This window comes from Aspergillus multicolor (genome assembly GCF_047715735.1).
Source record: "Aspergillus multicolor strain CBS 133.54 unplaced genomic scaffold BDW74scaffold_5, whole genome shotgun sequence".
Lineage (NCBI taxonomy): Eukaryota > Fungi > Ascomycota > Eurotiomycetes > Eurotiales > Aspergillaceae > Aspergillus > Aspergillus multicolor.
Window position 1 is genome coordinate 483,036 of NW_027395956.1, and position 12,340 is coordinate 495,375.

The following is a 12,340-nucleotide window of genomic DNA, read 5'->3' on the forward strand; positions in this document are numbered from 1 at the left end:
ATGGAAGACTAACACACCCAGTGCCCACACCCAGAGATCGTGGTGTTCCTTGAGTTTCCGATGACGCAGAATTACCTTGTCTATAGGGCAAGTTATGTCACGAACCCCCGTTTATAAGAAGGCGATCGACTACCCCTGGACCTGACACCCTTTTCTCCCTCCTGTACCATCTGGTTCTATTCCGCAAAACGAAGACCTCACGACCGTGACGCTTTACGAGTATCTATATCCGGCCGCCTCCCATCCAAATCAACCCTAAGAAGAAAGCGTGGAGCCACCTCACCAAAATGGTCTCTTTCAACCCTTTCAACCTTTTCAAGTTCTCCAGGGATACCTCTGCCCCCGAGCAAAACAATGTCAACCCCACCTTCGACCCCAACACACTCACAATGGTTCAGCCTGGTAGCCCCAATGCTCCCACAATGAACAGCGAGCGGGTCGTTTCTGAGCAGCCGGTGAGACACCCAGCTTCTTCGCCGGTTACAAAGGACGAGTCTTTGACTCCAGACCTAACCCCGGCCCCGCTGAGGATATAGCTGATGCGTTCTTATAGGGCCACCAGCAGGGGACGCAGACGCAGATGCAGCTACGTGGAGGTCATGGTGACGAGGGGTGCTGCTGTGGACTGTGAGTCTCCATCATAAATATTTTTTAAAGACCTCGGATTGTCGTGGTCGCGAGCTTGGTACCTTACCACTAACGCTTATCTATGTTAGTTGCGCTGGTTTTGCGTGCTTTGAGTGCTGCGAGCATTGCTGTTAGACGATTGCGCTACCTATACCTAATATGACTTGCCCAGGTGGAGGTTTGGAGATACCATACAATAAGTCAATGCAGATTTTGCCAAAGTGCGATTGTTAATGTTGTAATTCATGCGTCCTTCACCTCACGTCCATTATTGACAATGTACTTGAATTTCCCTATACATGGAACTCCGCATACAAATTTAATCTGATATAGAAGCACCATGGGCGGACAATGTAATGTTGCTGAGTAACGTCCATCACGCCTTCAAGAAAACCATAAAGTTACCCAGTAAGCCAGGTCAATTAGTTAGGATGTTCTACCTAAGATGTTGGTGCGGCCCTCGCAAAAGACGTATAGATCTTTGTAATTAGATCCGGCGACGGTGCCTTTCGCGGTCAGGAATTTATGTGCATATCTACCTGCACTTGGGATCAACGCGCCGTATCACAACAAGGTCATTCTAGCAGCATAACCGGACTAAGACAGAGCTTACTAGGTACCTAGGTAGGACAACAAGTGTGGCCGCACGGGCATGGGTACAATATCTCATCGTGACAGGGAAGTTGCGTTGATATCCGCGACTGCCACCCTGTGAATCAAAACTCTTTAACCAAGATAATGGTATTCGGCGCAGTTGGCACGGGCCCGGGGCGAGGGACTCTCTTGAACCTTTGCCGGACGATGGGCGCTCGACGGGCGGTTCCTGAAGCCTTCAGAAACCGCCCAATCTTTGCTACACTCATAGGTTGAAGGCTAGGAGGGCAACCTTCATGTTGAGACACTTACCTACTTAGGTTACGAGGGAGTTTGATGGTGAAGAACCGGTCAGAGACTTCTGTAGAAGACCATCCCGGTTGATGGTATACCTCCAATTTTTACATTGCTATTCTCATCCCCTAGCAGGGTTGGTAGCATGAGCGGCAGAGATTACATAGGGTGCTTAGGTTCGAGGCATGGCAGCAAAATATACATTTTTGTGTTTGGCCGGGTGTGCAGCGATTATCTGCATCATGTTTGGACCTTCCTCACAGTAGAGAAATCGCGACACTCGCAGAATATACACCTTAGTAGAGACAGCCGCTACGAATCTTATAAGCTTCCAGTTATGAGAGTTGATGTGATTTTTCCTGGGCCGTCCCTTGTGTCGTAACTCGTGAGGAGAGAGGCCGAAGACCGACCGAGGCAAGATCAGTAATCCAATCACCTCAACAATGGCATCCAAACATCCATCAACCTCGGCGTCTATACTCCATATATCATCTTCTACGTCCTTACCTACTTACTCTAACTCTACATCTATATCTACAACTTGGTAGTAAAATGTCGCTCAACCCAACATCCAAACCCGTCCTCGCCGTCATTGGCGTCGGCCCCGGGATCGGCGAAGCCGTCTCCCACCACTTCGCATCAAAGGGTTTCGCGGTGGCTCTAATCGCGCGAACAGAGTCAAAACTCGCCAAAATCCAGCAAATTATCAACGACGCCATCGGCCAGAATGCATCAAAGTACTACGTCGCCGACGCTCGCTCCGAACCTTCCCTGCAATCCGCCTTCGGCGCTATAAAAGCCGACCTGGGCCCCGTCTCCGTCCTTATCTACAACGCAGGCTCGCGCCGCTTCACCCCGCGAAATATCCTCGAAACCTCCAGCGAAGAATTCGAAAACTTCACGCGTATCAATCTCTTCGGCGCCTTCTATGCGGCGAAATGTGTCCTCCCTGATATGCTGGAACGATCTGCCGGAACGATCCTCTTCACGGGCGCGACGGGCTCGATTCGCGGGAACGCGGGGGTATCGTCGTTTTCGCCGGGGAAGTTTGGGCTTCGTTCACTGAGCCAAATCATTGCGCGCGAGTTTCAGGGACAGGGGATTCATGCCGCGCATGTTATTGTTGATGGGCCGGTTGAGAGTGATATTGTGGGCGGGGTTGTGCGGAGGCGTTGGGAGCGCGAGGGCGAGGACGGGCAAAAGAAACTTGAGGAGAAGGAGCTGTATCTTATGCAACCAAAGGACCTGGCGGAGATTTATTGGTGGCTGTATCAGCAGCCACGGAGTACGTGGACGCAGGAGTTGGATGTGAGGAGTATGAGGGAGGGGATGGTATCAAAGCTTTGAATTTCGGGGCGAAGATCTGCCGGGCGGAGAGGGGATTAGTCGTGCTGCTCGCTTACCAGCATGTTCACGTGACACTGAGTTGAGGCTGCCTTGGTTTCCACTAATCAGGTACAGCACATGTTGAACACGGTATGAAGTTAATTGCTCTTGGTAGTTTAATCAATCACTATATGTATCAAGTATGTTATGTATCAAACTCGAGTCGACGTATCTCGCTTACGCAGATTCAGGGGTCGCCAAGCCACCCGCATAGCGAGACAAGAGGGTCACGGGCGGAGGGCTAAGAGTAGCGGACCAGGCCGCCAAATTGACTGTTGGCTCGTTCGCCAACCATATCGTCCCCTGGCCCAGCGGGGCAATGAACAGTTCCCCCCTTTCCCTCTCACTGGTGTTCTTGCCCTTCGCCCCATAGGGCCAGCCTATCGCCGATCGCGTCATCCGCTAGCGCTCTTCCTGATGGCCGGCGGCGAGTCGGACTCGCTGGGACCCTGACCAGTGGCCTTGACTCCACGAAGTTGGCACTCCGCCATTCTGCCAGCGGCCCCGAATCCGATCTTGAATTTTCCCCTTCCAGCCCAGCTGGCATTTCCATGTCGCGCCGCCCCGTCCCTGTCGCCGACCTGTTCGCCCGTTTTATGACCGGTGTTGCACTGTGATAATGTGGTTTCGATATTTGTTTGCGGCGTTCTTCGCGTCGCTGGCTTCGGCCACAATCATGGAGAATGGCCAGCCGCGTCTTGATCCGTGGCCTGGGCAGCTGTCGACTATCGACCTCGATAGCAGCTGGCGGAGTTACGATGCCGATGCGCCTGAGATCTCGTATAAGGGCAGGTGGGATAGTAAACATATTTCTTGTACGACCCTCTTCCCTCCCTTGATTTGACTGGGGTCCGCTGACTGAATGTTTGTGTCTAGGGTGGTCGTGTGTCTCTCCCCCGTTCTCCAGCTCCTTGCGTCCTCCGCTTCGTCGTTCAATCACTAATTCTCTTCTAGAGCACCGGGGCTCAAACTACAATTCTCGGGGAAGAAGGTTCGCCATTACCCAACCCATTCGCTGTTCACGAAGTCGCTCGATAATAATGTTTCTGCCTGTCTAGCTTGCGCTGAGTTTTGGTGAACACACCAGCGAGGGAACCCTCGTCGCCTACCGGTGCGCTCTTAGATCAACGTCGATACAATTGGACTGGTAATAATTGGTCGCAGGATCGGGACGCTCGACTGGCTTTTTACCAATGTCACCGCGGACGCCACATACCAGTTTATCGGAGAGGGAACACACTACGAGGAGTTACCCGGCGATGGAGACCACATTTTTGAGATGAGAGGTATGCCAACTTTCATCAATTGCCAAATTCCGATGAAGCAAATAAACTGACAAATGCAGTCACAAACTGGGGCATAGGATAAGTACACCCGACCGCTGTCGCTCGACTCCGCTTACCCTCCGCACAGTCCAGATTGCCGGAGCATCCGTTGGCGTCGACGACCACCTCACGAAACCGCCGGCGTTTAAGAGAAAAGTGGAAATTATCGGAGGATCGTATGTTGGCCTGGATGATCCGTGCGAGTGGGAGCGCCGCTAATGGTTTCAGTTTGACGGGCGGTCAATATGCGACATACGAGACAATTTCGTCGTGGTCTTTTATCTATGCACAAGGGCTGGGGAATACTGAGTTTGGGATCACCGTTCGTCCGTCGGCTCGAGTTTGAGGTGGCAGTCGTTAATGTTGGGCAGGCATACCCTGGCGCATGTTTGGTGGACATGCAGTGCTATGGTGGAGGCGTTCACGGAATGGTATGACCTACCTGACCCAATTGGTTGCTAGATGGCACCTCTGATATGCGCTGGCAGATCTGGTACTGGCATCGCGCCTCCGATCCTGGATCCCGCGCGCGCGACATGTACGGCCACGAGCCTGAGGAATGGGACGTTACCGCTGAGCAACCTGCCGACCTCGTCATCATCCAGATGGGCGGCAACGACCACCGCCATCCGAACGAGATCCCCGGAGAGAACTTTTTCCAGGGCTACGTTGACCTTATCGAAAACATTCACAAGCATTGGCCGGACGCCTCTATTGTGATTATGGTGCGTAACCCATACTGCAAAACTACCTCGAACGCTGCTGATTATTCTGGCGACAGACGCAATGGGGCCTGTGGAACAAAGAGGACACCGAGTACGTCCAGACCGTGATCTACGAGGAAGAAATCCAGCGCGTCTACGAGCACTTCAAGGACCGCAAGTGGCGCTTCGTCTACCTGTTTCACACCGACGGCATTCTCGGTCACAACGATATCAACCCCAAAAACCACCCAACGGACGTCGGCCATATCAAGATAGCGAGCCATCTGTTGCAATGGACGAATCTGATGCTCGGCTGGGAGCTGAATCCCCGAGGCGAGATGCAGCACGGCACGCTGTACTGGAACGATATGGAGCAATATTGATTTTCTTCTCTTTTATTTGCTGCTCAGAACTTGCAGTGGACATATTCTTGCATATTGCATACCTGCATATTATTACCGTTGTATTTAGATTAGATCTCGATATCGTGAGATTTGGGGGAATGTACATTATGATCACCCGGCCCTTCATTTTCCCCCGTACCGACATCCTTTACCAAGGGATGATCGATCAAGCGCCCCGCGCCCCATCCGTCATATCATAATACCCCTCCAACTCCTCCTTCTCCTGAAGATGCGCCATCCTCAACCTCCTCGACCCAGTCCTCAACGCACCACCTCTTGCATCCACAACACCCCTCGCCCACTCCTTAACCTCGCCCTTCTCCCCCTCAACTGCAAAGAACGTATCCCCCATCCCCGTAACCCCGGCCTGCGCATAAATATTCTCCCACTTCCCCTTCGGCACCACATACGTCTCATGCCAGATCGCCAGATGCGGGTGGCGCTTCACAATCCCCGCCCACCACCTTACACTCTCCGCATGCATATGGTCCTGCGCAAACGCATGCAATCCCTCATAGTCGCGGAAGTACATCACGCTGAGCGTCTCATTCCCACTCGCCTCCGCGGCCCCCACGAACCGCGTCATCCCCAGGAGTCCGTATTTCAGCGGATTCAGGCGCAGACTCTCGTATAGTCGCTCCGCCCACTCGCCCAGCTCTTTGTACCCCGGCGCTAAGAGCCCAAGCGGGTGGTTGCATTTTGCGCCGAGGTGGAAGACGACTATTCCCCTTGAAGCGGGATCGCCATCGATTTGCCCCGTGCTGGGGTTTGTGGTGCTGGCGAATGCCCCGTCGCGCTCGGGGTACTGCGCGCTGTACTTGCGCATGACCACGTTGTCCATGTATTTGTTGCTTTTGAGGGAAAGTGTCATTAGCGCTGTGTCGAGGGCGCGGTAGGACAGGATTAAGGCCGCCGGTAAGAGCGACTTGTAGCCCATTGTGCGAATCGCGAGGCCTTGCAGCATGCCGCCGAGGAGGAGCCAGGTTGAGAGGGAGAGGCCGTCGCGGAGGATGACTGTTGGCGCAGGGGGGCGCATTGGGAGAGGCGCATTCTCGCGGGGTTCGTTTGTAGAGGGTTTGCCTTTGGACGCTGACATTGTTGGCACTGGTGGTAAGAGGGGTTTGAAGGGGGCCATATTGGCTGCCGGATAGGATTGAGCTGGAGAGTTGGCAGGTTGCGGAGGTTGCGGAGGTTGCGATGCAGCTCAGAAAAAAAGCCAAGACGCTCGACTGGCGACAGCGCTATTTATATGCACTGGGCTTGATTGGAAACGTGGAGTGGGGAAGCGGCTGGGGTGGTGGTGTAGTAGCTTGCGGTATATCCACCTGCGTACGTATGGCTGGGGACGGTGGTGGTCTTTTTGATCGGCCGGGCCCCTATTCGTAGAATATCTACTAGATGTTCAAGGGTAGCTGGACATGGAGGTACGCCTTAAGACCTAAGTCATCATGCTTCTAGTCTTGGCTTACCTAGCCCTATATCAATATTCTGGCGGAGGACCGCTTCGGGGTACCTCCGTCGGTAGGGTAGACATGGGAGGAAGGCTCTCCGTAGGCTTATAGAATGTTAGCATTGAACTATACTACCAGGTTTTTTTTTGTCTTTAGCGCATTATTAATGACTACAACACGAGGAGGCCAATAGCATTGCGATCGTATGATATGGCCTGGCTCGGCTTCTGGCGGGGCTGGTCGCCTTGCTCACCTGTCGACGCATGCTCACGTTGCAGAAGCAGTCAGGATCCTGACAGGCTTCAGCTCTTACATCGACACAAGTTGTACCCAACCTGAATGCAACATCTGATGGTTTAATCAAACTCCCATAGATATGTTGGTACTGTATAGTCGGACATATCTATGGATCCGGCTGATAACCTTGAGTCCTAAAACAGCCTAGCGTACTGAAGCCAAGTGGGTCCAGCACATGGGGGCGCAAAAATACATTTCGGCCGGCATCGGCATCCCTTCCGGACTCCTGTTAATCATCAATCAACCTCCAATGGAAATCAAGATATAGACAAGCTCCTGCAATGTTCTCAAACCCTTTCTTCCGCTCTGCAAAGGCCGACGCTGCCTGGCACCGCGTTGGTCTGCTCTCCGAGTTCCCTGAGATCTCCCCGGACTCGGATTGCACGGTCACGGCATCGTGCAAGGCATTTCGCATTCCGGCGGGCACGGTGGATAAACCAGTGCAGGCGGATATTGAGGTGCCGGGGGATCTGAAAGATCAGGTTCTTGTGTTCAGGTATAAGGGAAATGTTCATGCTATCGACCACGTACGTTTCGCTCCTAATCTCTAGCTAGAAATAACCTCGGAAAGCACTGACATCGTTGCCTAGCAATGTCCTCATTCATCCTACCCTTTGTCCCAGGGTAGTTTGTTTGACATAGAAGACTTTGGCATCACGCTCAGTGCGGGGATTACCTGTCCCAAGCACAGCTGGGGATTTGATATCTTCTCCGGCAAGGCGGATCGGGGCAACTACAAGCTGAAAATTTGGGAGGTGCAGCTGAAGGATGTACCAGGGTCTGATGAGAAACAGGTCTTTGTGAGGAGGAAGCAACGCATTGGGTAGATGCGATATCGCCCATAAATTGAATCACCGAGCCTCACCGCGATGACTCCCAGGATGACTGCGCGAGGAAAGCGGATATCACCTCCAACTCCCAACAATCCCAGACGCATCTCACTTCAACCCTCAAATTGTCTCGGGTCAAGGCAAACCGACCAAGATTGGGCGCGGGCAACCTTACCTCCTATGCTATCTCAGTCTGAACCGACTCCGGTCTTTCGGTCGTTGCCTATCACGTTCTACGACACCGCGGATGAACTCTCTAGCCCGTGCGTAAGTTCGCCCAAGGCTTGATTCCACGAGGTTTTTCGCGCTGAATTATGTCTCAAGTATTGCCAGATCACGGCAGCAGAGCCTCATGGTGGGTTCGATTAAAGGAGAGCAAATCAGGCTGCAAAGAGAGGGTTGTATGCCATCTGTATAACACATGGATACGAACAGCGAATCACGGTTTCTTCTCACACTACCATTTGGTCTCATACCGCTGTAGTCATACTCTGCCCCCGCTGTTCCAATTCATATCTATTGATATGGTACCCGCCGGCTTACCTCAAGATGCACACTGGGCTTTCCGCTAATGTCTCCGCACCTTCTTCCCCTCCATCTCCCTCACATGCCCAAACCCAAGAACCTCATACTCCTCCGTCCCATAATAAATCGAGTTAACATCCCCCCATTTGACCCCTTCAACCGGGAGCACTGTCCCAAATTGCCATATAAAGTCCGCCGCCACCTTCGTCTCCTCCACAACCGTAATCTGCCACGGCCTCTCCAGCTGCGTATGATTCAGCGGCGTCCCATACTCCTCAAAGACAACGGGCTTATTGAACCGCTTCCCAATGGCATCGTGCTGCCGCACCCAGTCGCTGCCCCAAGCATACTCATACCCCCAGGACTCGGGGTACAGATGAAACGTTCCGTAATCCAGCGTCTCAATCTCAAGATTTTTCACGAAATCAACACCCTCCGAGCAATCGTACGCGTAGCTCCCATCCCCCTCGGGCGGACACAGCCAGCCCTCGTCGCCGAGCGTCACCATATGCTTCTTGTCAAGCCGCTTGATGTAAGAGCTAACGTCTTTCGCCCAGTTGTATATCACAGTCGAGTCGCATCCCTTACAGCGGGGCTCGTTGCCAAGTTCCCACGCGAAAATGGCGGGGGAGTCCTTGTACCGGTTCACGATGAACTTGACGTATTCCCTGTAGGCGTTCTGCGCCTTGGCATCCGTGTAGAAGGTCGTTGCGTTGCTGCCAAATGCAGCGCTGTAGATGTTTATCCCCCCGAAGTCATTCCAGTTGTTCATGAGGGCTAGCACGAGCTGCAGGTTGTATTTCTCGGCGAGGGAGACCACGACGTCGAGGCGGTGGATTCCTATGCCCCATAGTGAGTGATATAGACTGGTAGAAGAAGAGTAGGTAGGAAACGCACCATTTGCTCCGTAATTGATCCCCAACCCTCCTGTCTCGGGGTACAGCGTCTCGTTCAGGACCTGGAAGAATGTATTCTGTCCTGGGTTTGTCGGGTCATTCACGCCGAAGAAGCCCCAGGTTCGGACAACTTTGTAGCCGGTCTATGCCTCACAATCAACGCTCTTTTCTTTCTGCTAGGGCAATTGAGTAAGTATATGTGAACGGGCGAGAACATACATCAGCAATCTGAGAAATCGCAAGTTCCACCTCGAAATCGTTAAGCAGGTTCCCGAGCCACCAGCAGTTTGTGCCTGCAAAATACTGCACCCTCCCATCGATTTCAAAGTGTCGGCCTACGGGTTTGGAAATCTGGTTCTTCCCGTGGCCGGTGGGGGGCTTGTAAGGGGTAGCTGGTGCGGGGATAGCTGTGGCTATGCTGGACAGTGAGGTTGCCGCAAAGAGGAGGGCGCTGAGGAGTTTCATGTTGAAGAGAAGTGCTTCAATTGGGCATGGAGGTCCTCACCAAAGTCCAATTGTCATGCAGGTGCCTGTTTCGACTATGGGCAGTTGTCGTCTTAAGTATTGAAGCTTTCCCCTCATTTCCCCTCTATCCCCAGCCAAGAGGCAGACTGTAATTCCTCCGATATAAGACCACCAATTCGAGGCCCGGGAGCTATGGCCTTCATCTGGGCCCATCTTGCAAACAATGCCCTGGATCGGCGCTAGCTTGATCTGGAACGGTGTTTTCCCAATTGGGAGCGGAATGAGGCTATCCGGGATTTCGTCCCGAGAGCTAACATCTATATAGGCCAAAGAGGACTAGTGCCGATAAGTGGGATCTCAAGTAATGCCAGGTTTGATGAAGGAAGGCTGTTTTAATGTTAGAGTTCAGCGATATCGGATTTTGGGGCACTGCTGAAAGATGCCGAAATCTCACCATTGAGGTACGAGGTTGAAGAGGATAATTTCCTGAGCCGGTGCAGTGCTTTATGAGCAGTGAGACTGTAGATGTTTTCTGTTTCACTTACTGGGGTGCTTTGTTGTTGAGACCCCGTTCTCATTTCGGACATCCCATGGTCCGCCCCGCGGTTGCGTAAATATATATAATGGTACTTTGCCCTCCAGAATATGAAGACTGCAAGATCACGAGACTGTTTTAACTTGAGTAGGGATAGCGCACAAAATGTACTTAAAATCTGCAACAGAACGTTTATACTGTAATAGCTATGGAATGAACATCCTCTTCCTGCCCTGCTCATTGCCCTATTCCGTACGGTACTATGTAGTGTTGTCGACAAATCAAAAAGGCCACGAGCGTGCCTCGGCATGTCCCCGCATTTCCGCACCTGCCTACGGTGCCGGCACTGGCGTCAGCTAGAGACAGTTCTTGTTACCTAGATTTTGAAAATAATCACCAAAGAATATCTCGCTCTTCTCAACAATGATATCAACAACACAAAAAATGGGTGGCAAGAAGATTGAGTGCTATATTGACATCGGTGCGTCAACGCTCTTCCAGTACCCTTTCCTTCGGATGGCCATTGCTAAGGCTAAATAGTGTCGCCATATAGCTTCTACGCGTTTACATATCTCCAAAACAACAGAACTGCTCTTGAAGCGCTTGATGTTGAAGTAGAGTACGCCTTTCCCACCCCAGAATCCACGGATTACTACCATTTTCTGAACTCCGTACCAGATTCATCCCCGTCTTCCTCGGCGGCATCAATGTCGGTAGCGGTTAGTTTTCCTCATCGTCCCATAGTCATCTTATTATTACTCCACTGTTGCGATAAGAGGTCTGATGGATGTAACTCAGGAAATAAACCCCCCTGGACGCTCCCCGCCAAAGCTGCATACAGCCAGTACGACGGCAAACGAGCGCAGCGCTACTTCGGGCATGATTTCGAGATCCCGAGCTTCTTCCCTATCCTGTCGCTTCTGGTTCGTTTCTTGTTGCTGGCTAGCTTCTGACTCTCAGGTTCCGGTTGTTTCTGACATTGCGTAGCCCCAACGCGCCTTGACGTTCATCAAGCAAACCTGCCCAAAGGCGCAATTCGAAGCGTCATTCCGAGCCTGTTTCGAAAGCATGTGGTACAAGCACCTTGATATATCAGTGCCCGAGAACCTAACAATCGCACTGGATACCGTCTTCGATAAGACACAAGTTCAATACGTCTTAGTCGGCACTAGTAAGCCGGAAATCAAACAAGCGCTCACAGATACCACGGCCAAAGCTGTGAAGGAGCTGGGCGCGTTCGGATGCCCGTGGTTTTGGGTTCATGATGGGAAGGGCAATGCGGAGCCGTTCTTCGGCAGCGATCGGTTCCATTATATGTGGGATTATCTTGGTCTGCCGCATCGGGATTTGGAGTTGCTGCCGGGGGTAGATGGAGAGAAGGGGGTCAAGGGGAAGTTATAGGCAGGAGGAAAATAAGTAGTATGGGGACGGAAGGACGAAGAAGACGATAATTTGTATTCGGCAGTGATGTAAATTGTTTTGCCCTGTCCAATGTCTACCACACAGCTCAATTACTGCCAATCAGTCATCGGGCAACGGCTTAACCGCAAATATTCTGAGCAGCAGGGAGAACTTGATCTAATACATCACAGCGTAGTCAGCATCAAAATCTAACATATTCATCCTGTAAGTCAAAACATAGACGGAAGAGGATGAACTTACTCAGCGCAGTCTCACTTCCACAAGCATTGAGAACACAGCCTGTCGCCGCGCCTTGCACCTTGCTGAAGTTGTCGCCGCTGCAGACGCAGTTTGTGTCCGTGGGGGCGCAGTTGGTCTGGCTCTTGACGGCCTTCTCGAGACAAGGGCGCGCGCATGGTGGGATGTCGTTTATTGATGCGGCGGCCGTGAGAGTGGCCAAAGAGGCTAGGAGAAGGGCTGAGATAGAGAGCTTCATTGTTGTGGTTTAAAGTGGTAAATGATGACTTTGGGAAGGCAATGACAATTGGTAAGAGAGGGTGCGAGCTGCTTCATTTCTCTCAAGACTTTTATATTTACTCCATGGCC

The 12,340-nt window shown here is 52.2% G+C and overlaps 8 protein-coding genes across 8 annotated transcripts; 5 read left to right on the forward strand and 3 right to left on the reverse strand.

Annotated features, from left to right (window-relative positions):
• Nucleotides 1–287: 287 nt before the first annotated feature.
• Nucleotides 288–631, forward strand: BDW74DRAFT_175541 (uncharacterized protein; the record flags this gene model as incomplete). Its single annotated transcript, XM_073728357.1, has 2 exons — nt 288–455; nt 554–631. 2 exons carry the CDS (start codon nt 288–290, stop codon nt 629–631), a joined length of 246 nt encoding a protein of 81 aa, XP_073586485.1.
• Nucleotides 632–1,853: 1,222 nt separating this feature from the next.
• BDW74DRAFT_148063 (uncharacterized protein) lies at nt 1,854–2,999 on the forward strand. The gene has a single exon (XM_073723641.1). It carries the CDS (start codon nt 2,068–2,070, stop codon nt 2,860–2,862), a length of 795 nt encoding a protein of 264 aa, XP_073586486.1. The 5' UTR covers nt 1,854–2,067; the 3' UTR covers nt 2,863–2,999.
• Nucleotides 3,000–3,261: 262 nt separating this feature from the next.
• Nucleotides 3,262–5,449, forward strand: BDW74DRAFT_148067 (SGNH/GDSL hydrolase family protein). Its single transcript, XM_073723642.1, has 11 exons — nt 3,262–3,716; nt 3,778–3,784; nt 3,856–3,892; nt 3,960–4,012; nt 4,066–4,187; nt 4,247–4,265; nt 4,313–4,402; nt 4,455–4,548; nt 4,598–4,657; nt 4,715–4,951; nt 5,008–5,449. Exons 1-11 carry the CDS (start codon nt 3,521–3,523, stop codon nt 5,311–5,313), a joined length of 1,221 nt encoding a protein of 406 aa, XP_073586487.1. The 5' UTR covers nt 3,262–3,520; the 3' UTR covers nt 5,314–5,449.
• On the reverse strand, nt 5,450–6,887 carry BDW74DRAFT_148078 (DUF4188 domain-containing protein). Its single transcript, XM_073723643.1, has one exon. It carries the CDS (start codon nt 6,467–6,469, stop codon nt 5,501–5,503), a length of 969 nt encoding a protein of 322 aa, XP_073586488.1. The 5' UTR covers nt 6,470–6,887; the 3' UTR covers nt 5,450–5,500.
• A 184-nt stretch (nt 6,888–7,071) lies between these two features.
• BDW74DRAFT_112513 (Rieske (2Fe-2S) protein) lies at nt 7,072–8,068 on the forward strand. Its single transcript, XM_073721815.1, has 2 exons — nt 7,072–7,609; nt 7,673–8,068. Exons 1-2 carry the CDS (start codon nt 7,364–7,366, stop codon nt 7,907–7,909), a joined length of 483 nt encoding a protein of 160 aa, XP_073586489.1. The 5' UTR covers nt 7,072–7,363; the 3' UTR covers nt 7,910–8,068.
• On the reverse strand, nt 8,069–9,798 carry BDW74DRAFT_189197 (glycoside hydrolase 5 family protein; the record flags this gene model as incomplete). Its single annotated transcript, XM_073731915.1, has 3 exons — nt 8,069–9,277; nt 9,335–9,476; nt 9,553–9,798. The coding sequence occupies 3 exons, from the start codon at nt 9,796–9,798 to the stop codon at nt 8,481–8,483; spliced, it is 1,185 nt and encodes a 394-aa protein (XP_073586490.1). The 3' UTR covers nt 8,069–8,480.
• Nucleotides 9,799–10,744: 946 nt separating this feature from the next.
• Nucleotides 10,745–11,734, forward strand: BDW74DRAFT_189199 (putative DSBA family oxidoreductase; the record flags this gene model as incomplete). Its single annotated transcript, XM_073731916.1, has 5 exons — nt 10,745–10,814; nt 10,874–10,952; nt 11,012–11,052; nt 11,132–11,256; nt 11,321–11,734. Exons 1-5 carry the CDS (start codon nt 10,757–10,759, stop codon nt 11,732–11,734), a joined length of 717 nt encoding a protein of 238 aa, XP_073586491.1. The 5' UTR covers nt 10,745–10,756.
• A 139-nt stretch (nt 11,735–11,873) lies between these two features.
• Nucleotides 11,874–12,230, reverse strand: BDW74DRAFT_175548 (CFEM domain-containing protein; the record flags this gene model as incomplete). Its single annotated transcript, XM_073728358.1, has 2 exons — nt 11,874–11,911; nt 11,996–12,230. The coding sequence occupies 2 exons, from the start codon at nt 12,228–12,230 to the stop codon at nt 11,874–11,876; spliced, it is 273 nt and encodes a 90-aa protein (XP_073586492.1).
• Nucleotides 12,231–12,340: the final 110 nt, after the last annotated feature.